Source organism: Euprymna scolopes, chromosome 32 (assembly GCF_053919585.1).
Source record: "Euprymna scolopes isolate OS-2025 chromosome 32, ASM5391958v1, whole genome shotgun sequence".
Lineage (NCBI taxonomy): Eukaryota > Metazoa > Mollusca > Cephalopoda > Sepiida > Sepiolidae > Euprymna > Euprymna scolopes.
This window is the reverse complement of record NC_136513.1, coordinates 71,440,841-71,468,322: the sequence shown is the minus strand read 5'-3', so window position 1 is coordinate 71,468,322 and position 27,482 is coordinate 71,440,841. Positions and strand designations below refer to the sequence as shown.

Genomic DNA, 27,482 nt, shown 5'->3' with positions numbered 1-27,482 from the left:
AAGATATTTCGACATTTTTATAACATTCAACTTATCACTTGCGTACATTTTAATACGTTTCGAGTTTTATTTTCATGTCCAAGTGAAACCACAAAATCTTTGATAATTATTATATAAACTTTAACACAACAAAGTTCCTTACTCAGCAAAAAGATTTTTAAAAAATATATAAAATTGAAATCCTTCTACCAGGAAAAACATGCTTCATTAAGCAAAACTAAAAAAAAAAAAAAAAAAAAATTACAAAAAACTCATATTTTAATAAGCTCCAAAATTAATCCTAAATGAACGCTCGAACCTTGGCAAGAACAATCTATATCTATAAAAGTGAACGTGTCTATGTGTGTGTGTGTGTGTGTGTGTGTGTGTGTGTGCGCGTGTCTATGTGTGTGTGTGTGCGTGTGTATGTGTGTGTGTATGTGTGTGTGTGCCTGTGTACATTTCCTTACGCAATAACTCTGTCAATTTTAAGTCTACAGACTCGAAATTTGATATACAGGGTATTGAGATCTGGGAAAATCGATGTGATCGGTTTTCGGCCAGAAATTTGGCTGTTAAGGGGGCAAAGTTCAACGTTTTTAACTTTGAGAACTCTACCGAACTCCTCCGACAATTTTGGGTCTAAACACTTGAAATTTTAGATATAAGTTCCTTGGACATGGATCTAACTTAATAACTTGATTTGAACCCAAAACAATAAGTTTTAAGGGTTCATATAATGGGGGTCAAATTTTAAAAAATTGACCTTTTTTTTTTTTTTTGGCTCAACATACACCTCTAAACACCCAGGCAACGCCGGGCTGGAATGCTAGTCTTCTATAAATATAAAAGCGAAAATGTATGTATGTGTGTTCGCTTTTTCTGTGTGTCTACAAAAGGCTTCTTTCAGAGAAGCGGTCGGTCGGTTCACAACTTTTAAAAACTTTTTATATCACATATAAATCGTAATATCTCACAGTTAACAACGAAGCTCGCCTGTCTATTTAATTTGCTCGATTTCGGGAAGATAAATATTCAATATTTGTCGCTCGCCGCATGTGGGTTAGTCTTTTTCCTATAACATCTTGGGGGTGGGGAAAAAAAGCCTTCAGCAGTAAATGAATACCATCCCGCAGTCAAACTTGACCTCATTAACTCATTAAAACGGACACCTGCTAAATCCAATCTCGCGGGGGGGGGGGGCAATTGTTAACATCGCACGGTTTTTTTTTCACACTTTAATTTACAATTTTGCCTCAAGGGTTCGGGTTCGATCCTCATACTTACTTTTTTTACCCCCCCCCCCCAAACACCCGGGCAACGCCGGATACCCCTCGCTAGTTATATATAAAAACGAATTAACAACGCGTTAAACGCAGACGCACATAATAGAACAATGTAAAAAAATTGATAAATGCGTCAACGAATAATGGAAAAACTAAAGGCTGAACTCAGATCACGAAGAACACAACCTAACTTAAACTATATATGTACATATTCATAAGATATATTATCAATTTGTAACTTCGTTTATTGGTGAGGGCAGGAGGCTGTGTGCGACAATTGTGAAGTGATTCCTATGAACATTAAAAGCAAATGACTAATTGCTGTGAACTCCAAACATTTTCAACCAATGAAAATCGTTCCAAACCCTCAAAAGTAACACATACACGTGAAAATAAAAGACCAAAGACCACGCCACATATTATTAATATATTGTCGGAACTATAACTCGACACAATGCTAGATACATAATGCTTACATATAAATCAAATATATCCCACATGTAATTGCTACACATATTGACGTCCTTAAATGTTTTGAATTATTCAACATTATGTACTTATATTTTGTGTCTCCGTTCAGTCTCGAAAGACAAAGGATACCCGCTTTAGGACAGCTGCGTGTGTAATCAAGGCAAGGGTTGCGTATTCTCCAACCACACCTCTCCTAAATCGGTACTGTTTGAATCTAGTAGCAAGGAGAAGTACAGGACGACTGGAAACAATGCCGAGATAAGCGGAGAGCACATACAGCACCTAGAAGTCCCAAATGGTCACCCATTTAAAACTGACCAGGTTCAACGTTGCTTAACCAGTAATCCAGCGGGAACCGGTGTGTCAACGTGATTATGAGAGATTATATTTATATTATTATAAACAAACAATGTACATCTGTATGCTTAAAAAAAAAGAAAAAAAAAACAAAACAACATGTCTTCAAAAGAGAACAACAAATAAAATATAAGTGTTAAAAAAAAAAACGAATAAGGTTGTATTACAGTAAAATAATCTTGCCCGGACTAACTTCTGCTACTTGACTTGGTATTTTCGCCTCTCCCATTGCATGATGATGTGGCACAAAGCCAAAAGGTAGACCTCGTAGAACTACCCAGAACTAATACCGCAGTTTGACAGATAAAAGGATAGCGAAATGGTCCAGTTTCTGTCAAACTGATCGTCGAGGATAAAGATGTATACTATATCAATAAATGGCTATAATAGTTGACTCGATATTTAATTCCTCCCCACTACATCTGTATGCTTAAACAACAACAACAACAACAACAACAACAACGACAACAACAACAACAACGACAACAACAACAAACAAGGTTGGAAGTTGGCAAGAATCAAGAGTCTTGCAGAGGGCCGAAAGGCGGTGTGATGTGCCAATCGGCTGTACAACTAATAAAATAGACACAAGGCAAAGACGTAATGGCAATAGCTGCAGGAGTGAGCTGGAGGCCACAGGAGTAAGCTGGAGAGCTGCTGGAGTCGCTGAAAGCTGTTGGAGTGAGCTGGAGTCGCTGGACTCTGCAGAAGATGGTGTGGCAGGTTGTAAAGTGGTGTTCCACAAGGCAGGCAGCAGTAGAGAGTGGAGTGCGCATTGTGTTCTGCCGTCTTGGTCCCCACAGCGACAACGCCAATTTGACGAGAGTCAAGTCGAGATGGTCCAAGCTCATGAGTTAAACTAAAGATTTGTTGTGATAGCCGCTAGCTTTATGAAGAACTGTTCGTGAGATGGGTTTTACAACCAGTAATGATGTTTCTAAACAATAAATGGCTATAATTAATTTCACACCGTATTACTTACACGTAAAAGTATCTTCGGTGTTTATTAACTGTACTTATTTTAATCTATGTTCGAAATAATAGTCCTTTGTTTTTGTTTAGTTTGTAAAAAATTAAGATTTTGTGTTTTCTCTTTGTTGTTTGAAAACGGTTGTTGCTATTTTCAACACAATTTGTCGTAGTGTATATCTGGCAGTATCAAGTTTCAGTCGATGGCGTGTTTGCATTTGCTCTGTCCTAATTGTAAACAAAGGGGCGGTAACCAGAGCCTCAGAAGTGGGACACTCTAACCTTTTAAAAATTGCCAATGCAGCCCCACCATCATTCTGGAGAGGACGTTTTAGGCAGTGAGCAATTAACTAACTCCTCCCCAAAATAGGAAGGCAAAGAGTAGTAGAGTGGATCTCCTAAGACTACTCAGAACTAATACGGAAGTCTGACAAATAAAAGACCACGGAAATGGTCCAGTTTCTCTATGACTGATCGTTAGCATGTACCGTATCAGCAAGTAGGTCTACTACTTGACTCTCTGGTTGAATTACAGTTCAATGGAGATTGGAAGTCATGCTGAGGACAAATTTCTAATAGTCATAAAAACATGGAAAGACATTTTTCACAAAACTTCCTGTTTCCACTAAACATGTTATGCTTAGAGGTGGAATGCCGGGTAGAAATTTACAAATACAATGGAATGAATATAAAACCTCAAGTATATGGATAATTTAAAATTATTTGCAATAAATTATACTAATAAACACATCCGAACATACAAACGGAATTCAGAGTGGAAAAGCATATAGTACTTTGTTCTTAGTCATTTAACCTTCACAATTGTTTTTTTTGCTGGTCGACTGATCAGTGTTAACTAATTAAAAAGATGCTTTGAGTATTTTTCCTTTTTCCTTTCCTTGTTGCCATTACATTTATTGGAGGTAAAAGTTTTATCTGGGATGACATTACCCCACAGATAATTCATGGAACAGAATCTTGGAGTAATTCTCAAAGAAGCTGTCTCATCAGCAAGTGTATAATACCAGGATTGCTGTATTACTATTTGACGAATAGAGTCTGAACCAAGCAGCAGTTTCCAGTGGTGCCTCTTGATATCATAGTAGTGGGAACTGCTACAGCTATTTTTCGTCAATGGTAAATTACCTGTTAAGTAATCTATTTACTAATTCTGTTTTCCTTTTTCTTTTCTTTTCAAGCTACACAGACTTGGTCCAAAATATTTCCATTTCATTGAAACGTCCAAAAACAAAACGGAGTAAACCCAGTAGCTCACCCTTTAATCGCCACTAACATGCCTCTTTTTCTAACATTAGGAGTTCGCATTGCTGTGTGAAACTAGCTTTGATCCGTAATTTCTATCCATAACTTCAACAAGATTCCATGCAATTTTAACATGATCTCAAAATAGGAACTTCAAGTTCGCCATTGACATGAAATTGGTGTCTACATCAAAAATAATGTTCATATAGTATAGACAACACCAATGAAAACGCTGCTGCCCTTTATATGTTTTTCTTGTTGCACTTTTGCCGCTTTGTTCTTCTGCTAACATTCTGTGATGGCTTTCATGTTTATTATGTAGAATGGCGAGTCTATTCTAATAAGACTAATGATGAAGGTTTTATCATCATTCCCCCCCCCTTGCACATGAACTGACAAACCCACTCGCATACATAATGCTGATGGACATGTTACAAGACTACACACAACCACAATAGCAACAGAAGCATCAGCATCATCATCAGCAGCAACATCTTACGGTTTATGTATTTTGAATCCATGCTTAATTTCTCAGCTCACTGCTGATTGTTGCAAGCATTTAACTTCCTTTTTGGTTCGTCCAATCAGAAGTCATCTCTCAAGCGATCTGGATACACAAGAGATGATAAAAGAGAGCATCAACTGGACTCTTCGTCTTTTCTTGACCTGGACACAGTACTGACAACAACGCATCACATCGGATAACCACCCAAACTTCTCTCTTAGAACTCAACAGACATCCCCACCTCCCGGGTCTGCTTCGACTTCAACATTAAAACACAAGAATCCATTATGGTTACTGTCCGACACACGTGGACATAATGAAACCCTTCTCCCCCCACACATACCTGTGTAACTATTTAAACATGCTCTGAATTCAACACCTGTGTACTATATACAAATATACTTCATACATGAACATTTTTCCTTCCTTACAAATAGGACATCTATAATATAAATCTCACTTGTCTGTTTAGATGTATGTATGTATCTATGTATGTATGTGTTGTATAACCATTGAGGAATTATACCGTTTTTAAACGTTTTTCTCAATTTAAAAAAAAAACAAAAAAAACAAAACAACAACAACAACAACAACAACAACAACAAGATTCATGACTGCTTTGTATTAAGTATTGCATATGTTGGATTTGTTTTCATTTTTATTATCGTGTGTAAAACAGTAAGAGATACAATATACCAAAAAGGTGTTGAAGCTCTTAGATTGAAGGTTCCCAGACATAGAGATTGGAGTACTGATAATTTCAATCAAATCAAGCCTCAAATTGATAGAAAGCGGAAAGCTTATTTGGAACTTCTCAACTTTTCACCTCTGAACAAACCAGCGCTCGCTGCCAACTTTTCTTCTGTGCAGAGTGAGGTTCTGTGTTGTGTGCACCAAATAAAAAACAACTGGTGGTCTGACCTCTCCAGAGAGATATAGACTGCCTACGATCATAGAGATGTCAAGACATTCTACACTGCTTCATCAGGCTTATGGTCCGAAATCCTCTTCAACTACACCACTTCTGGTGAAGGACGGGAAAACCTTGCTGAAAACCTCAGATGAAATTATGCATGAACACTTTCATGATCTTTTTCATAACCCATCCAATGTTGATGTTGCTGCAATAGAAAGTATACCTCAATGTTCCTTTTGTCCGGAACTTGATGTTGAACTGACTCTTGCGGAAACAGTTGACTGCATAAAACAGATAAACTCGAACAAAGCCCCTGGGTTGGATGGCATCCCTGTTGAGCTGCTGATACATGGTGGTGTCAATGTACATTGTGTGGTCTACTCTTTGTTACTGTCAGTATGGCAGAGTGACCCGGTTGCCCAAGATTGGGTTGATGTCATCTTGGTTATGTTGTACAAAGGAAAGGGTACAAGGTCTGATTGTGGAAATTATCGAAGTATCTCGCTGCTGAGTGCGGTTGGAAAGGTATTTGCATGGCTTTTGCTAAACCGATTGAAAAAGTATGTATGTCCTAATATCCTTCCGGAATCCCAATCTGGTTTTAGAGGTGGGCGAGGAACTGTGGATATGGTGTTTTCTGCTAGACAGCTCTTGGAGAAATTATTGAACAGCGTATGCCTCTTTGCCAGGTGTTTGTCGACTTAACCAAGGCATTTGACACAGTCAACCGTGAGGCTCTCTGGAAAGTGCTGGAAAAATTTGCCTGTACACCTGCTTTTACAGACAAGTTCAAGCAACTTCATCATAGTATGAAAGGTCGCGTCAACTTCAATGGTCGGCTTTCGGAAGAATTCCCCATTGATAATGGTGTGAAGCAGGGTGATATAGCTGCACCAACATTGTTTTCGCTCTATTTGACTGCTGTGCTCTGGTATGGTTTCCACGATTGTGATATGGGTGTTTATATTAGATTCCGAACGACTGGAAAGGTGTTCAACCTCAGAAAATTCCAAGCCAAAACACTTGTTAGTGATGGACTTGTTAGGGAATTGTTGCATGCTGATGATGCTGACCTGGTAACACACTCCCCAGTAGATATGCAACTAGTGATGGACCTCTTTACAAATGCTTGTACCTGCTTCAGACTGACAGTTAGCATTAAGAAAACTAAAGTCATGTACACTCCCGCTCCTGATGATCTGTATGTGGAACCTGATATCTTTGTCTGTGGAAAGCGCCTTGAATGTGTAAAACATTTTGTCTACCTTGGGAGTGCCTTATCAAATGACGGCACTCTTAATGCAGAAATAAGACAGAGAATCAGAAAGGCATCTAATGCTTTTGGAAGGTAACAAGATAGAGTCTGGTCTGACGGTGATCTGACTCTGACAACTAAAATTTCAGTATATCAAGCATGTGTAGTACCATCCCTACTCTACGCATCTGAAACTTGGACCTTGTACCGGCCACATATAGACTTGCTCGAGAGGTTCCATCAGCACTACTTTAGACACATTCTTGGCTTAAAGTGGTATAGCTTTGTCCCTGATACATATGTCTTAAAAAAGGCCCAAACAACCAGTATTGCTACCATTGTTATTAAGAACCAGTTGCGTTGGGCGGGTCATCTCATCCGGTTTGAAGACTATCGACTCTCAAAACAATTGTTCTATGGTGAGCTCTTTCTTGGAAAAAGACCCCAGCACAAGCCCAAAAACGTTTTCATGATAGCATCAAGGAGAGTCTGGTGAGCTTTCATATTCCTGTTGACAGTTGGGAGTCCCTAGTGTATGATCGCAAGCAGTGGAGGACACTGATATACAGGGGTGCAGAACACTTTGAAGCAGCCAAAATAGACCGAGTGAAGCTTAAGAGAGCATGTAGGAAATGGTAAACCTTGCTGCCCAACCATGGAGATCTCTGGATCTGTAAGGCGTGTGATCGGGCTCTGTTGTCTAAGGCCGGTTTTGTTAATCACATGAAAGCCCACGATAATACAGGTTTCGCTTATGTTAGTTTCATACAAATCAGTGAACGTTTTCAGTGTCATGTCTGCTTGAGGGTGTGCAAGTCGCTGGCAGGGCTAAAAAGTCATATTCGGGCACATGGACTTTTAGTGACTGAGGGAGTCGCTCTCGTCTGACAAGACGTTGCAATCATCATCATCATCATGTATGTATGTATGTATGTATGCATGCATGCATGTATGTATGTATGTCTGCCTAAAACTTTCGACAGATGCAATGGATTTTCACAAGATCGGTATCGTTTTGTAGCTCGATCCTTCGGACGACAAATATCGAAAAATTGGCCAACAACATTAATTCCTTCACCCACAACTAGGCACTTTTCTACTAGGAGGGGTCGCTTTTTTCGTCGATATTTTCGAAAGTCATCCCCTCTTTTCGATTGACTAGCCTTAATTTAAACCTTTGTCACTTTCATGTTCTTTACCTCCTTTGTAGTACGAGTTCGAATCTGCCTCCTACCACTTTTTTTTTTTGTTTGCTCAACACACAACTCGGGCAATGCCGGGTACCCAGGCTTGTCCTTTATAAATGAACTATTCTCTCTTTTTCCTACTAAAACAATATTTATTTAACACCATATGGACTTTATAACCTTTCGTCTTCCATATTCATAGACATAATTTTTTTAATAAAATCTTTACCTTACACCTTCCTTTTATTTATATGTTGACAAAGAAAACTCAATAAAGTTGTTCTAAATGTTAGAAATGGTCTTCGTACGAAAGACCAAAGGGAATTTCCACGAACATAATTTATTTGCTAGAACTTCCCATCATTGAAACAAAATTTCATGAGACTACTTCACTGCAGATTAAAACATGGTCTTCAAGTCCAATGTCAACAAATACTCCGTCCTGTTAAGTGATCCAATTTTGCTCATTCATCGTTTTCAATCCTCTCATAGTATTTTTCATCATCCAATCGACAATCTCTTAACCCTTATCTTCAAATGACATTTGCCCTTCTTAAGTTGTGACTCATTAGTATAAAAATAAAAATAGATATAAAAAGGAAAAGTTCAAAACAACGCCAGGCGTAGAAATATCTAATCGAGAAGTCATGAGGGCACATGACGAGCATGCAACAATATTTCTCAAAGTTTTCATCTCTTATCAAATCAATATTTCACCCAGAACAACCAGTTCTTGTACATCGTTGCGCCGTATTCTTTAAATAACTGCAATTTAATTTGCCTCATTTCAGAAAATACTTGACTTGAATACATTTTAGATAGATACTAGCTTTGTTATCAGAAGTAACTTAAAATTCGAATGAAACCCACATTTATTATGAGCAGCGCATCCACCTAATAATAGCAAATAATAAAATTAATGCATTTTTTCATTTATTATAAAAACTAGGGAGGGATACCCGGCGTTGCCCGAGTGTTTGTAGGTGTGTGTGGTTGTTAATGAAAACGTAAGAATAATCGAAATAAAAAAAAGAAAACAGAAAGCAGGGGGTACCTGGGGAGAGGGTAATCAAAACATCGAAAAAAAAATACACACACAAAAAAACTAACGTAAGGCAAACGAACGATGTTAAATGTAAAAATCGAAAAAACAAAAACGAAAACAGAAAAACGAAGGTTAAAACAAAACAAAACAAAAAAAAACAATGGCTTAAATAAGCCTGTTTCGATATTAAAATTTAAAAAATCGGTGGGTACCCGGGTGTTTTTGGGTGTGTGTGGTCGGGGGTGGGGGTGTTAATGAAAACCTAAGAATAAGCGAAGTAAAAAAAAAAAAAAAATACAGAAAAACGAACGTTGCCTGAAAAATGGCTTAAATAACACTGATTCAATATTTAAATTTAAAAATCGAAAAAAAGACATCTTACACCACGATTCGAACCTAAAACGTCTAGATAATGAACCAACGCGCTAACCAACTCAGCTAATACAACGTACATGAAATCTAGTCACTTCTTCAACTATTTAAACTAAATCAGGTCATGACGTCATCTGACGCATGCGTAGAACCGGTCGTCGTCATGAGAGGACGGTTTTTGTTGACCCCCCCCCTGTAGAAAATTGTCGATTTCGGGGTGAAAAAATTAACGTTTTTGGCCAATTTTTCGGTATTTTTTGGGCGAAGGATGGAGCTTCAATATGATTCCGAGTTTGTGAATTTTTGTTCTGTCTGTCGAAATTTTTTAGCGGACACACAAACACACATACATAATACATGCATGCATACATATATACATACATACACACATTTTCGCTTTTACATATATAGATTAAAAAAATCGTTATATAACATGTTTTCATATATAAAATTCGAAATCTCTAGAATGTTAGAAGCTTCACATTCGACATAAAAAATATGCCGTCAATGGTGGCAACAACAACAACAACAACAACAACAACAACAACAACAACAACATATTTTACTTCCATGTAACATCTCCTTCATAGCTTTCAAACATGGCCACTTACGTTCTTACTATTTTCTTATGCTTTTCGAAAAAGACATATTTTATTTCTCATTTTCTTCACATGTTTTTCAAAACATAAATATTAATACCTGAATTTACTTTCTTTTCATTGTTCTAAAAGAATTCTAATTTCATTCTTAGTTTCTGATTAATAAAACAAGTCAGCACTTTATTCGAGATGATCAAGTTTTTATCGCGTCATATCAAAAGAAAATCATTATTTAGTTTCTTTTCTTTGCATATGCAAAATTTCAGAACAAAGTGTACCATCTCTTCTTCCAAATTGACAGAACTCATCTGCCGTAGTTCGCACCAACTAATGCTGTAATTCACAACAACTCTGTAAGCTCAAAAGGAAAACTGATAGACCCCCCCCTCTTCACTTGAACTGTGATTCACAACAGCTCTCAGCTTCAATGTTTCAAACACAACTCTTTATCCTCCAAAATTCGCCCTTCTTAAAGCAGATATTCCTCGACAGATGCAAATGAAGAATCCAGCTATGAACACAAGTTTTTTCTTTCTTCTATATCGTCACCTAACAAACCAAACAGATGTGCTGTCGCTTGTGTGGGTAGTTTCTTCTACTACAACATTTAATTCGCCTTTATATTTCCAACCACAATAGGATAAGTTTTATTATCTTTTGAATTAGTTTAGCTTTTTTTTTGCGTCATTAGTTAAATGCTATTTATTATTCTGTTTTTAATTATTTGAAGCTTTTTTTGCGTCATTAGTTAAATGCTATTTATTTTTCTGTTTTTAATTATTTGAAGCTATTTTTTTACGTCATTAGTTAAATGCTATTTATTTTTCTGTTTTTAATTATTTGAAGCTATTTTTTTGCGTCATTAGTTAAATGCTATTTATTTTTCTGTTTTTAATTATTTGAAGCTTTTTTTTGCGTCATTAGTTAAATGCTATTAATTTTTCTGTTTTTAATTATTAGAAGCTATTTTTTTGCGTCATTAGTTAAATGCTATTTTTTTTTCTGTTTTTAATTATTTGAAGCTTTTTTTTGCGTCATTAGTTAAATGCAATTTATTTTTCTGTTTTTAATTATTTGAAGCTTTTTTTTGCGTCATTAGTTAAATACTATTTATTTTTCTGTTTTTAATTATTTGAAGCTATTTTCTTGCGTCATTAGTAAAATGCTATTTATTTTTCTGTTTTTAATTATTTGAAGCTTTTTTTGCGTCATTAGTTAAATGCTATTTATTTTTCTGTTTTTAATTATTTGAAGCTTTTTATTGCGTCATTAGTTAAATGCTATTTATTTTTCTGTTTTTAATTATTTGAAGCTTTTTTTGCGTCATTAGTTAAATGCTATTTATTTTTCTGTTTTTAATTTTTTGAAACTATTTTTTTGCGTCATTAGTTAAATGCTATTTATTTTTCTGTTTTTAATTATTTGAAGCTTTTTTTTGCGTCATTAGTTAAATGCTATTTATTTTTCTGTTTTTAATTATTTGAAGCTTTTTTTGCGTCATTAGTTAAATGCTATTTATTTTTCTGTTTTTAATTATTTGAAGCTTTTTTTTGCGTCATTAGTTAAATGCTATTTATTTTTCTGTTTTTAATTATTTGAAGCTTTTTTTGCGTCATTAGTTAAATGCTATTTATTTTTCTGTTTTTAATTATTTGAAGCTTTTTTTTGCGACATTAGTTAAATGCTATTTATTTTTCTGTTTTTAATTATTAGAAGCTTTTTTTGCGTCATTAGTTAAATGCTATTTATTTTTCTGTTTTTAATTTTTTGAAGCTATTTTTTTGCGTCATTAGTTAAATGCTATTTATTTTTCTGTTTTTAATTATTTGAAGCTTTTTTTGCGTCATTAGTTAAATGCTATTTATTTTTCTGTTTTCAATTATTTGAAGCTTTCTTTTTGGCGTCATTAGTTAAATGCTATTTATTTTTCTGTTTTTAATTATTTGAAGCTTTTTTTGCGTCATTATTTAAATGCTATTTATTTTTCTGTTTTTAATTATTTGAAGCTATTTTTTTGCGTCATTAGTTAAATGCTATTTATTTTTCTGTTTTTAATTATTATAAGCTATTTTTTTGCGTCATTAGTTAAATGCTATTTATTTTTCTGTTTTTAATTATTTGAAGCTATTTTTTTGCGTCATTTTTTTTTGCGTCATTAGTTAAATGCTATTTATTTTTCTGTTTTTAATTATTTGAAGCTTTTTTTTGCGTCATTAGTTAAATGCTATTTATTTTTCTGTTTTTAATTATTTGAAGCTTTTTTTTGCGTCATTAGTTAAATGATATTTATTTTTCTGTTTTAAATTATTTGAAGCTTTTTTTTGCGTCATTACTTAAATGCTATTTATTTTTCTGTTTTTAATTATTTGAAGCTTTTTTTTTCGTCATTAGTAAAATGCTATTTATTTTTCTGTTTTTAATTATTTGAAGCTTTTTTTTGCGTCATTAGTTAAATGCTATTTATTTTTCTGTTTTTAATTATTTGAAGCTTTTTTTGCGTCATTAGTTAAATGCTATTTATTTTTCTGTTTTTAATTATTTGAAGCTTTTTTTGCGTCATTAGTTAAATGCTATTTATTTTTCTGTTTTTAATTATTTTAAGCTTTTTTTGCGTCATTAGTTAAATGCTATTTATTTTTCTGTTTTTAATTATTTGAAGCTTTTTTTTTGCGTCATTAGTTAAATGCTATTTATTTTTCTGTTTTTAATTATTTGAAGCTTTTTTTTTCGTCATTAATAAAATGCTATTTATTTTTCTGTTTTTAATTATTTGAAGCTTTTTTTTGCGTCATTAGTTAAATGCTATTTATTTTTCTGTTTTTAATTATTTGAAGCTTTTTTTTGCGTCATTAGTTAAATGCTATTTATTTTTCTGTTTTTAATTATTTGAAGCTTTTTTTTGCGTCATTAGTTAAATGCTATTTATTTTTCTGTTTTTAATTATTTGAAGCTATTTTTTTGCGTCATTAGTTAAATGCTATTTATTTTTCTGTTTTTAATTATTTGAAGCTTTTTTTTGCGTCATTAGTTAAATGCTATTTTTTTTTCTGTTTTTAATTATTTGAAGCTTTTTTTTGCGTCATTAGTTAAATGCTATTTATTTTTCTGTTTTTAATTATTTGAAGCTTTTTTTGCGTCTTTAGTTAAATGCTATTTATTTTTCTGTTTTTAATTATTTGAAGCTTTCTTTGTGGCGTCATTAGTTAAATGCTATTTATTTTTCTGTTTTTTATTATTTGAAGCTTTTTTTCGCGTCATTAGTTAAATGCTATTTATTTTTCTGTTTTTAATTATTTGAAGCTTTTTTTGCGTCATTAGTTAAATGCTATTTATTTTTCTGTTTTTAATTATTTGAAGCTTTTTTTTTGCGTCATTAGTTAAATGCTATTTATTTTTCTGTTTTTAATTATTTGAAGCTTTCCTTTTGGCGTCATTAGTTAAATGCTATTTAGTTTTCTGTTTTTAATTATTTGAAGCTTTTCTTTTTTGCGTCATTAGTTAAATGCTATTTATTTTTCTGTTTTTAATTATTTGAAGCTTTTTTTTGCGTCATTAGTTAAATGCTATTTATTTTTCTGTTTTTAATTATTTGAAGCTTTTTTTGCGTCATTAGTTAAATGCTATTTATTTTTCTGTTTTTAATTATTTGAAGCTTTTTTTTGCGTCATTAGTTAAATGCTATTTATTTTTCTGTTTTTAATTATTTTAAGCTTTTTTTGCGTCATTAGTTAAATGCTATTTATTTTTCTGTTTTTAATTATTTGAAGCTTTTTTTTGCGTCATTAGTTAAAAGCTATTTATTTTTCTGTTTTTAATTATTTGAAGCTTTTTTTGCGTCATTAGTTAAATGCTATTTATTTTTCTGTTTTTAATTTTTTGAAGCTATTTTTTTGCGTCATTAGTTAAATGCTATTTATTTTTCTGTTTTTAATTATTTGAAGCTTTTTTTGCGTCATTAGTTAAATGCTATTTATTTTTCTGTTTTCAATTATTTGAAGCTTTTTTTTGCGTCATTAGTTAAATGCTATTTATTTTTCTGTTTTTAATTATTTGAAGCTTTTTTTTGCGTCATTAGTTAAATGCTATTTATTTTTCTGTTTTTAATTATTTGAAGCTATTTTTTTGCGTCATTAGTTAAATGCTATTTATTTTTCTGTTTTTAATTATTTGAAGCTATTTTTTTGCGTCATTTTTTTTGCGTCATTAGTTAAATGCTATTTATTTTTCTGTTTTTAATTATTTGAAGCTTTTTTTTGCGTCATTAGTTAAATGCTATTTATTTTTCTGTTTTTAATTATTTGAAGCTTTTTTTTGCGTCATTAGTTAAATGATATTTATTTTTCTGTTTTAAATTATTTGAAGCTTTTTTTTGCGTCATTACTTAAATGCTATTTATTTTTCTGTTTTTAATTATTTGAAGCTTTTTTTTTCGTCATTAGTAAAATGCTATTTATTTTTCTGTTTTTAATTATTTGAAGCTTTTTTTTGCGTCATTAGTTAAATGCTATTTATTTTTCTGTTTTTAATTATTTGAAGCTTTTTTTGCGTCATTAGTTAAATGCTATTTATTTTTCTGTTTTTAATTATTTGAAGCTTTTTTTGCGTCATTAGTTAAATGCTATTTATTTTTCTGTTTTTAATTATTTGAAGCTTTTTTTGCGTCATTAGTTAAATGCTATTTATTTTTCTGTTTTTAATTATTTGAAGCTTTTTTTTTGCGTCATTAGTTAAATGCTATTTATTTTTCTGTTTTTAATTGTTTGAAGCTTTCTTTTTGGCGTCATTAGTTAAATGCTATTTATTTTTCTGTTTTTAATTATTTGAAGCTTTTTTTTGCGTCATTAGTTAAATGCTATTTATTTTTCTGTTTTTAATTATTTGAAGCTTTCTTTTTGGCGTCATTAGTTAAATGCTATTTATTTTTCTGTTTTTAATTATTTGAAGCTTTTTTTTGCGTCATTAGTTAAATGCTATTTATTTTTCTGTTTTTAATTATTTGAAGCTTTTTTTTGCGTCATTAGTTAAATGCTATTTATTTTTCTGTTTTTAATTATTTGAAGCTTTCTTTTTGGCGTCATTAGTTAAATGCTATTTATTTTTCTGTTTTTAATTATTTGAAGCTTTCTTTTTGGCGTCATTAGTTAAATGCTATTTATTTTTCTGTTTTTAATTATTTGAAGCTTTTTTTTGCGTCATTAGTTAAATGCTATTTATTTTTCTGTTTTTAATTATTTGAAGCTTTTTTTGCGTCATTAGTTAAATGCTATTTATTTTTCTGTTTTTAATTATTTGAAGCTTTCTTTTTGGCGTCATTAGTTAAATGCTATTTATTTTTCTGTTTTTAATTATTTGAAGCTTTCTTTTTGGCGTCATTAGTTAAATGCTATTTATTTTTCTGTTTTTAATTATTTGAAGCTTTTTTTTGCGTCATTAGTTAAATGCTATTTATTTTTCTGTTTTTAATTATTTGAAGCTTTTTTTTGCGTCATTAGTTAAATGCTATTTATTTTTCTGTTTTTAATTATTTGAAGCTTTCTTTTTGGCGTCATTAGTTAAATGCTATTTATTTTTCTGTTTTTAATTATTTGAAGCTTTTTTTTGCGTCATTAGTTAAATGCTATTTATTTTTCTGTTTTTAATTATTTGAAGCTTTTTTTGCGTCATTAGTTAAATGCTATTTATTTTTCTGTTTTTAATTATTTGAAGCTTTCTTTTTGGCGTCATTAGTTAAATGCTATTTATTTTTCTGTTTTTAATTATTTGAAGCTTTTTTTTGCGTCATTAGTTAAATGCTATTTATTTTTCTGTTTTTAATTATTTGAAGCTATTTTTTTGCGTCATTAGTTAAATGCTATTTATTTTTCTGTTTTTAATTATTTGAAGCTTTTTTTTGCGTAATAAGTTAAATGCTATTTTTTTCTGTTTTTAATTATATGAAGCTTTTTTTTTGCGTCATTAGTTAAATGCTATTTATTTTTCTGTTTTTAATTATTTGAAGCTTTTTTTTGCGTCATTATTTAAATGCTATTTATTTTTCTGTTTTTAATTATTTGAAGCTATTTTTTTGCGTCATTAGTTAAATGCTATTTATTTTTCTGTTTTTAATTATTGTAAGCTTTCTTTTTGGCGTCATTAGTTAAATGCTATTTATTTTTCTGTTTTTAATTATTTGAAGCTTTTTTTTTGCGTTATTAGTTAAATGCTATTTATTTTTCTGTTTTTAATTATTGTAAGCTTTCTTTTTGGCGTCATTAGTTAAATGCTATTTATTTTTCTGTTTTTAATTATTTGAAGCTTTTTTTGCGTCATTAGTTAAATGCTATTTATTTTTCTGTTTTTAATTATTTGAAGCTTTTTTTTGCGTCATTAGTTAAATGCTATTTATTTTTCTGTTTTTAATTATTTGAAGCTTTCTTTTTGGCGTCATTAGTTAAATGCTATTTATTTTTCTGTTTTTAATTATTTGAAGCTTTCTTTTTGGCGTCATTAGTTAAATGCTATTTATTTTTCTGTTTTTAATTATTTGAAGCTTTTTTTTGCGTCATTAGTTAAATGCTATTTATTTTTCTGTTTTTAATTATTTGAAGCTTTTTTTGCGTCATTAGTTAAATGCTATTTATTTTTCTGTTTTTAATTATTTGAAGCTTTCTTTTTGGCGTCATTAGTTAAATGCTATTTATTTTTCTGTTTTTAATTATTTGAAGCTTTCTTTTTGGCGTCATTAGTTAAATGCTATTTATTTTTCTGTTTTTAATTATTTGAAGCTTTTTTTTGCGTCATTAGTTAAATGCTATTTATTTTTCTGTTTTTAATTATTTGAAGCTTTTTTTTGCGTCATTAGTTAAATGCTATTTATTTTTCTGTTTTTAATTATTTGAAGCTTTCTTTTTGGCGTCATTAGTTAAATGCTATTTATTTTTCTGTTTTTAATTATTTGAAGCTTTTTTTTTGCGTCATTAGTTAAATGCTATTTATTTTTCTGTTTTTAATTATTTGAAGCTTTCTTTTTGGCGTCATTAGTGAAATACTATTTTTTTTCTGTTTTTAATTATTTGAAGCTTTCTTTTTGGCGTCATTAGTTAAATGCTATTTATTTTTCTGTTTTTAATTATTTGAAGCTTTTTTTTTGCGTCATTAGTTAAATGCTATTTATTTTTCTGTTTTTAATTATTTGAAGCTTTTTTTTTTGCGTCATTAGTTAAATGCTATTTATTTTTCTGTTTTTAATTATTTGAAGTTTTTTTTTTTTGCGTCATTATTTAAATGCTATTTATTTTTCTGTTTTTAATTATTTGAAGCTTTTTTTTTGCGTCATTAGTTAAATGCTATTTATTTTTCTGTTTTTAATTATTTGAAGCTTTTTTTTGCGTCATTAGTTAAATGCTATTTTTTTTCTGTTTTTAATTATTTGAAGCTTTTTTTTGGCGTCATTAGTTAAATGCTATTTTTTTTCTGTTTTTAATTATATGAAGCTTTCTTTTTGGCTACTTAATGACTACCTATATCTTTTTTTAGCGACAACAACTGAAAGGCAACCACACAATATTACACTCGGCTTCCTGAATTGGTAAGCCAGATAAAAGAGTCTTTATATAAAAACAAATTCCCTTAAAACATTATTTTAGTAAAATAAATTACATTATGAAAATAAACACATATTGCGAGTTCGATTACATTAACTTACGCCTGAGTTCAATGTTGCTCTAACAAAACAGCAGCATATTGAGAAAACAAGCAATTACATTTATACTGCCATTCCTGGCTTCGGGTAGTGTATTTTAGCGATATTGAAGTCTTTGAAAAGTGCCAAGAATAATAGCACTAACAATTAGCATGTTAAACTGTCGAATGAAAAAGATAAAAACAAGAATGTTATGAATATGTTAAGAAGCGCTAACTCAACGACGGGAATTTTGGAAATCGAGAAAACATTAGATGTAACGTTATACACGTTGTACACACGTTGTGGCCCCAGTCGCAAAGTGGGTAAAAAAGAACAGGAAATAACTCCGGCTCGTTTTTGTTTTGTTTGTACAACGATATTTATTTCTTCGTTGTTATAGCCGTGACGTCACCCACGTGATGTAGAACGTTCTCCATGTCTCTCCCAAGATTTCCGACGTTATCTCGTCCCTGTCGAAATCGTTTTCTTTCTCTTTTTTATAGCCCCCCCCCACCGGTGACGTTGCTTCTCGTGCATTTGCGTATACACGTCTGCGCTATGTTATACAGGTAACAAACAAAGTGTATTTATATCAACAATTTTACAGAGATCTAATATACTTGAAAGACCAAAGCTGGTTGAGAAGTTTTCAAGTTCTTGAATAAGAAGTAGAGAAAAGCGCGCGCGTGTATGCGTGTGTGTGTGTGTGTGTGTGTGTGTGTGTGTGTTTATATTCTGTGTGGCTGAGTTAACTGGAAATATAGATCAGGCTTAAAAGAATTTCAGTGTAGGATATTCCAGTCTTCTATGATGGACGTTGTTGATGCGGAGAGTGGAGGCATGCCACAGTTGTCAGCTAGAGGAACTCTGAACTAATCGACTAATTCACTGTTTTTTTTTAGAAGTTCATCAGTTGGCATCGAATTTTTAATCTGATACGACTTTTATTGGTTGATAAATATTTTGAGTTAACATGTTCCCGTGAAACGAACTTGCTTTTGAAGTGATGAAGAGAACGAATCCTAACAAAGGAGAAAGAAAAAGGGTAAGGAATTCGAAACATTTGCTTTTTACCTCTCGTCCGAATCTGACGCCAAAACTGTCATGAAAGAAATGAAAAGGAAAGAATCAGAAAGGGAAAACCGAACGAAAAACAAAAAAAGAAAAAGAGCAGCGCATTACTTTATTATCTTATATTCCCTTTTGTTTTGAGCATGTTTTCGTCATGATTTTTTTTTACATAGAAGTCACAACTTATCAAGGCCAAAAGGCCACTCGAGGATAAGGGTTAATGAATGTGCAATAGTCAACGGGACAATATCGTAGTAATCGTTAGTAGTGGGAATCGGGTAAATTGGATTACTTAAAGGGGAACGGCTCATCAAGAACTTGTTTACATTGGATTTGAAGACGACCATATTGTAGTCAGCCGGAAAGCAGGCAAACGGAAGAGTTCCACAGGTGTGTAGTTCTAAGAAAGAAGTTTTTTTCATGGAATCTACGTTTAGGTTTAGGCACAGATAAAGAGTGGAGGAAATTATTGATAGTGTTTTCAGCTATACGAGTGATTCTCGTGAAAGTTTGGCGAGAGGGGGGCATAGATTGGAGCTCAGACGAGCACTTGCCATGAAAATAACGATAAAGCAGAGACAGGCTCGCAAAGTCTCTTCTGTGAGAAAGAGATTGCAGGAATGAGAAAAAGAATTCCCCAACTAGGCTACAAAGTCTATTTTGAACTCTGTCAAGGCAGGATAAGATCTTTCTAGCAGCTCCCTCCAGCCCAGACGTAGCAACAGTACTCAATCCTTGGACGTACCTATTTCTCACTGAAAAGAAAACGAGTTCTTTTTTTTTGCCTTTGTCGAAAATCAACATGTTGCACATTTATTTAATTTAAGATCTTGTTTTAGTTACGAAAAAATATTGCCAACTTTTTTATATAAAATATTTTTTAATTAATTACATTAATTGGGTAATGTTTTCTTTTTAATTTCATTAATGTCAACACAGATTTCAGGTGAAATGCAAGCAGAAATTATTCTGATACATTTTTACTTACGCCAAAAAACTTGTTGCGCTGACCATGTTTTTGCCTTTCTACTCCCATCACAACCGGATGTTTAATCCTTGAATATCTTATTTATATATTTTATTGAGAAAGAAAAAATTGAACATAAAAAACGTACAAAAAATTCAATTCAACAAAATTCCTTGAATATCTTATCTCGTATGGCAGAAATCAACACAGTTCCTTTCTTTCTGCTCATATCGTCACCTGAGTTAATCAATCAGATCTCATCAAAGCATCATATCAGCAGCAGCTCGCAAAACGATATAAAAAAAAGATTTGTGTCTTCACTAAGCAATTATTCGGGTGGCTTGGTTCCTGTCTTTGGTGCCCAATTTGTTATCGTCTTTCCCATTTCCGCCAATCACACACATCTCCATAAATCCTTGTTAAACATTATAGTGTCATTTTCATTACCACAACGACAACCATCAGCAACAGTAGACTGTTCTCCCTGCTAGATGGAATGACATTTTTGCTATCACAATAACAGCACTAGCTTGGCCCCTTCCTTCTACAGCTCTTTAACAATGACCAATCATCATCGCCATCATGTTTAATGCTCGTTTTAAATGCTAGTGCGTTCGACAGCTTTAAGAAAGTGATCAGATCTTTTTATAAAAAAAAAAACGTTTGTAGGAATCATCATCATCATCATCATCATCATCATCATCATCATCATCATCATCATCATCTGCAGCTTGTTCTCCAGTCTGTCAGAATTTTACAGCAGCTGCGTAGAAAGCAACAGCACCAAGTGAAAAGACCAAAGAACACTTCAGCCAAAGTTAACTGTCACGATCACAATGATGAGCAAACTATGCATAAGCATCATCACACAAAGGCTACTTAAATTAGGAAAATTATCATCATCATCATCATTTTATAGTAACGCCTGTCGACTCACTGAATCATGCACTCTTTTCATAAAGGTCACATATTTATTTGTGACTTTTATATTTTGTTGCACATTCGAGTTTGTTCTTCTTTCTTCGTCATTGCCGTATTTATGTCTGTTAGGTACATTCAAAATGAATGACTGAGCCCACACATAGTCACAGCAGCTATAACAACTCGTTTCTAATCAACAAACAAATCATAGCTAGGACCGGTCGTTGCACCACCACGACTTTACAAACATACTCTTTCCTTTTCCCTTTCCTCTTGCGACGTCCCATGCCACCAAGCACCACCTCGGCGGCATGCTGGGTTAGACTGTCCTCGGCAGTACGCCGTCAAGATTCCTTCCCGACAGCACGCCGATCAAGACTCTCTCTATTTCACAAAGAAATATTCTCCCGACATGCTGTGCCACAAAGGACTGCCTCAGCAGCATACCGATGAAGTCTACCACTGTTTGGCAGCATGTCAAGTAAGACTCATCTTATTTCACAAAAACCGCCGTGTTTATATGCAAATTGACCAGCGTGTCGCAATATAGCCTTTGATCTTCAGACGGCCGCCAAGCGTTGGCTAGATATTGATACTTAATTCACACATATCAAACGCTGATCTGATCAGCTACCTTCATTGTTTCCTTCATCCTATTTTTAGCGATGGGTTTTTGTTTACAAAAGTTCCTCAACCCTGACCTATTAGCTAATTTAATAACAAAAAATTGAAAAAAATATATATATAATTTAGCAAATTTCTTTATTAATATTTTGGATCTATAACGGAACAGCGTTTAGTCCTGATCCTTTTTTCTTTTTTGCGTTTCTTGGAGGTAGGGGACGTGCACCAACCTCTGTCTATCACACCTGCAACAAATACAAAATACCAGGCTTTGCAGAGAGAGAGAGAGAGAGAGAGAGAGAGAGAGAGAGAGAGAGAGAGAGAGAGAGAGAGAGAGAGATCGGCGTGCTGTCGGGAAGGAGTCTTGATCAGCGTGCTGCCGAGGACAGTCTAACCCGACATGCTGCCGAGGTGGTTTTTGTTGGCATGGGACGTTGCAAGATAAAAGCGAGACATGTGTGCCAAGGACTCATATGCGCATTGTCTACCTTCACACACGCACTGCACACACGTATTACTGAACTCTATTCAAGGTATAGACTATCTTTATAGAACTTGTATTCTTTCCTGTAAATAAATGCATATGTTTACAATCTTTGTAACTGGCGATTTTCTGTGTATCATTTCACTGTAAGACGTTTGTCACCGGCGTCCCCTACAATTATAGGATAATGTCATCTATTAAACCCAAGAGGAAATGAAAAGACGTCATTTATGACGATGAGTTATAGATAGTCTGGTAGATAAACCACTTAGACCTTGTTTCATCATTATTTATATGTGGAATGTGGATGGTAATCGATGAAATACAATAAACATCATTGTTTCTTTATTCAGAGAAAAGCTACAGAGACACCGCTCAAGACGGTGTAGACCCTAATTAGTTCCTCATGCAACATCTTCCCTTTCCTGAAAAAACAAAAGAATTAAAAAAAAGGATCTAATAAAAAGTAAAAGACAAAAATAAAATAGTGACCTAGGCATTCATTGGGCTTGACTGCCCTTTTTTTTTTTTTGCCTAACGGATTATTCTGGCCTTTTAACTTTAGACTCAATTCATGATATATTGTCCTTGAACCTAGACGGATTTCTTACTAGTCTTCCCGACCGTGACTTCCTCACCCTTTCTGGGTTTGGTTTTGATAGCGATAGTGTTCAGCTCGGTCTTTCTCTTTCATCATTTTGTTGTTGAGATGTCTGTGGGTCACACATCTCCACTGTATCTGATCCCATATTCACTGTGCAATTGGTATGGTTGGTAAACCGGTGATGGTAATGGCGGTTCTTTTGTTGTTTTTTGCAAATCTAACCTATTCTGTCAATACAGCTCTCCATTAACTTTGACAGTCTCTGCCATATAATAGCTTTCCTCCACTCTTTCTGTCCTTTTATGTATGGTTTCATCCGTACCACATCTCCAGGGTGCAAAGGTTGGAGTAGTTTTACTTTCTGATTGAACTACTGTTCTTGCTTCCTGCTCTGCCACTTAATCATCTTGTTTAAATTTTTGGGTAATTCTAGTTTAAGTAGATTTTCTCTGGTTGCAAGAAGTGTTTTTGTTCTTCTGGACATCAGTTTCTGTGCTGATGATAACAGACCTTTAGCTGGAGTAGTCCTGTGATCCAGCATTGTTAAGTATCGATCAGCCTTATCATCCATCTTTTTCCAGAAGAGGATCTTTGCCATCTTTACCACAGATTCTACTTTTCCATTTGCCTTTCTATTGTAATGACTGACTGATGTGTGTATAAAACACCATTTTCTTGCAAAGAGTGAAAATTCCTAGCTACTGAACTGGGGTCCATTATCAGTAACTAACTGATCTAGTATTTCATGTCCTGCAAAATGGTGTTTAAGTTTAGTGATCACTGTCTTGGCCTGTGTAGTTGGAATATCAATTTCCCAGAAATTGCTCATGGAATCAACTGTGCAGAGATAGTCCTAATCAGCAAACTTGAAGAGATCTACTCCTACTTTTGCCCATTGTCTCTCAGGATTCTCATGGATCATTAGGGCCTCTGCCGGATTAGCTACCTCATATTTTCTATATGTGGAGCATTTTGAAACATAGTCTCTGATGTCATCGTTTATATTTGGCCAGTACAAACATTCTCTCATTCTTCTGCAGCATCCTTCGACTCCTAGGTGTGTGAAATGCAGTCTCTTTTTCAACACAGCCCACTGGGTAGTTGGGACCACTACTTGGTTTCCTCTGAAAATTAACCCGTCTTGCACAGTCATTTCATTCCGCATATTAAAATATGGTCTCACTTCTGGGTCAAAATGTACTTTGTCTTCTGGACATCCTTCCACAATTACCTGCTGCAACATCTGTATGCTTCTGTCTTCCTTTGCGCCTGAGCGCAATTGCAGCAACCTTCCCTCTGTCACATGGAATATATTCAGTTTCCTTGACATCGTCATCATCTATATATTCGATATTCACTCCATATATGTATGCCCTTGATAGTGTATCTGCAAGGAATATCTTTTTGTTAGGATGGTACAGAACTATCACATTGTAAACTTGTAACACACCAACATATTTGACAATTGCTTTGGGCATTTCCCCAATTCTTCTATCATTATTACTTCTAATGGCTTATGATTGGTCATTACTGTGACCTGTTGGACAAACGTATGTTGGTGAAACGGTTCACATGCATGTACTACTCTTAATAGTTCTTTTTCAGTCGCTGCATATCTGATCTCTGTGTCTGTAAGTGCTCGGCTGATACAGGCTAAAGGTTGACCTTCTTGTAACAATGCAGCTTCCATGCCCTTTTCATTTGCATCACATCGAATGACCAACAGTTTTTGTGATCATAGTATCTGAATACTGGCGCTTTACTCACCAGTTTTTTTAATTTTTTTCAAGAGCCTCTTCATGGATTTGTGACCATGTCCATGGCACATCTATCTTTGTTAAATTTCGAATTGGAGCCATCATGTAGAAACTTTACCAGATAATTCACAAACCCTCCAAATTGTAGCACTCCCTTTATATCTTTTGGGCAGGGCATACCCCTTATGGCCTTTACTTTCTCAGGGTCAGGATTAACCCCTCACTCAATTATCATGTGCCCCAGGAATGATATAGATGTTTATCACAGATTCATTTTTTCCACATTCAATTGCATCTCATGGTCACAACATCAGCTTCTTGAGATGATATGTCATGATCCACCAGTGCTTTTTCCATGGTTTTCCCTTTTCCGACTACAAGAAGATCATCTGCTTTATTGACAACTCCCTCCAAGTCAACCACATTGTTATATAGCACCCTTTGAAATATCTCCGGAGCTGGAGCAATGCCAAATGGTAATACCTTTCAACGAAACCGACCATATGGGGTAGCAGATATTGTCAAGCTACTACTGGCTTCATCTAATTTTAGATGTCAAACTCCATCTCACAGATCTAGGGTTGAGAAGACTTTACTGTCAGCAAGTTCCGTGAGTAAATTATCCAGTACAGGTAACTGGAATTGTGCCTGTTTAAGAGTCTTATTTAATGGTCTTGGGTCTATACATTATGTAAACGTCGATTTTTCTTGACTACTAGTGCTAATGCGCTTACCCATGATATTGGCTCATTTACTGGCTTAATCACTTTTTTACAAGTTTTTCCAATTCAGTTTTCACCTTGTCTTTAAGTGCTACTGGTATTTTCCGTGCTGCTACAACATTTGATACTATGCGCGGATTCACCTCCAAATGTACCTCTCTTGCTAATTCACCCATTTTCTCCTTAAATACGTCTTTAAATTCTGTTATGATGCTTCCCGGGTGCTGGCTGCTGACTTCATCATTGTGAGATACTTTGGTAATCCTCTTGAACCTGTCATTATTGATTGTGATGAGTGCCATCTGTTGAATCGCATTAGCCTCACAAGTAGGAGTGGAAATTCTCCTTTACAATAAAAAAAGCTTTACTGCATATTTCGGTCAAGTTTTTGGGGTTTATCATTTTCACCCAACACTTCCCTAATGGCTTCATTTCTGTCCAATCCCACATGACAAGAGTCTTATTTGAATGTTCAAGTGTTTTTCCCTCACATGCTTCTCATTCAATATATTGACCGATGCTTTCCTTTCACCATCATCTCTGCCTTTATTATCTCTGGTCGTACAGAACTTATTTCTTCTTTTGTTGTGACCATGTCTACATGTCCGTAGTCCCAAACCACTACTATTGTCATCTTGTTGTGTTTTGACTGTACAGATATTCTTTTTTCTTACGGATCTGCATTTGATAGTAAAGTGGTTCTTCTCATTGCATTTAAAACATGTCTTTCTAAATGCAAGACATAATTCTCTGCTTAGTTCATGTCGCAACGCATAAGCCTTACACTCCATGTCACTTCATGCCAATGTTTTCTTCTTAGTTTTACAATGAACTTTATTCACTTCCTCGGGTCTCAGGATTTTGGACTGTATCATAGCGTTTTCTGACCGCTTACATATGTCTATACATTTTTGTAAATCTGTCTTAGTTTTAGTAATTCCGATTGTGTATTCCAAGAATTATTTGATCTTGTAATATCGATGAGACACAACTGTCACGAAAATTACATGCTTTTATCAATGCAGAAGCGACGTAATAAATGTTTCAACAGTTTCTAATTCCTCCTGTTTCCTTGTATGGAAGACGTAATGTTCATAAGTTTCGCCTGTTTTCCCTACAGCATAGTTATGTTCTCTCATCTTCATCAGTAAAACATTGAACTCCACCATAAACATTCAACGCTTCATCTCTGAGCATGTGCATCAACAGTGCTGTTTGTTGTTTTATTGGATGTTTCCCCAAATACGTAATAATGGCATAATTCTGCCATTTCATCTTAAAAAGCCTCCAATTTGCCGACAAATTCCCTTCCATAGATAGAGGTAGTAGAGGTTATATCCCAGCAACTTGTCCTTTTCTTTCTTCCATGTCGCCTTCAGCCATTTTTTTTTACTCCGCCTGCACAAAAACTCAACAAAACAATCAAACGTTACTTATCTGCATTTGTCCTCTTAAAATCCATTCTCCTGTACATTATTCATGCTTGAAAATCGCTCGATATCACTTCTGCCACCATGTTTCATTATTATTTATGTGGATGGTTATTATTATTATTATTATTATTATTATTATTATTATTATAATAATAATAATAATAATAATAATAATAATAATAATAATAATAATAATAATAATAACAACAACAACAACAACAACAACAGGTGTGGGATCCTGATTAGTTTCTCATGCAACAAACCTATGTATAGAGTTGGATAATTTATCACACTAAATAGGACAGTAAAACGTCCAATTCATATCTACAATAGAGAAACATAACTTGCTGGGAGATTTTGCATATTTACAAATCAAAACGACTTCCGGTCTTGAAACTCGTCGGAAGTAACGGTGTTACTTATTTTCAAAACCCCGACGAAAATGTAAAAAAATATCTCAGTGATAATAATCCTCTCTCATCCTATATTAATTTCACTACGAAATTAAGTTCCACAATAATGCATTTCGGTTTCTTCATAAATAAAGTCTGGCACTATATTCACAACCACGAAATCCTTCCCCACTGATCGGTCTATAAAAGTATCTGCTGATGAACAAATTTTGAAGAGTATGGATTCAATGCCAGCATGTCTCAACGATTTATTCTGAGCCCAACCTTTGTCCTGATTTTCATCAACGATCTTCCAAACTGTATTCATCGACATCTACACAGGTAACACACTGTGATATGATCAAAAAGGTGATCATGCTACAATAAAACAACATGTAAATCAATTAACCACTGTGATGTGTGTGTGTGTGATCTTGCTGTGTAACATAGAAGGATGAACCCCAAACGTTGTCTGTCGCTAGCTATCTGGTCATGTCAATCCCCAGCAATTACTTTCTTGGCCCAATCTACTCTTGGCCGGCTTTAACTCCAATCTCTCTGATGCCTCTTAAAAGACCTGAAAGCCACTAACTGTCCCAAACTGGACACTGTCCTCAACTTTAACTATCGTCAGCCATTG

At 33.6% G+C, this 27,482-nt stretch overlaps 2 protein-coding genes across 2 annotated transcripts in view; both read right to left on the bottom strand.

The window, feature by feature from the left end:
• LOC145256117 (uncharacterized) overlaps positions 1–27,482 on the bottom strand; it is a 93,800-nt gene that overhangs the window by 53,818 nt on the left and 12,500 nt on the right. The window lies entirely within an intron of this gene.
• On the bottom strand, positions 23,392–23,868 carry LOC145256168 (uncharacterized). Its single transcript, XM_080114755.1, has one exon. The coding sequence runs from the start codon at positions 23,866–23,868 to the stop codon at positions 23,392–23,394; it is 477 nt and encodes a 158-aa protein (XP_079970881.1).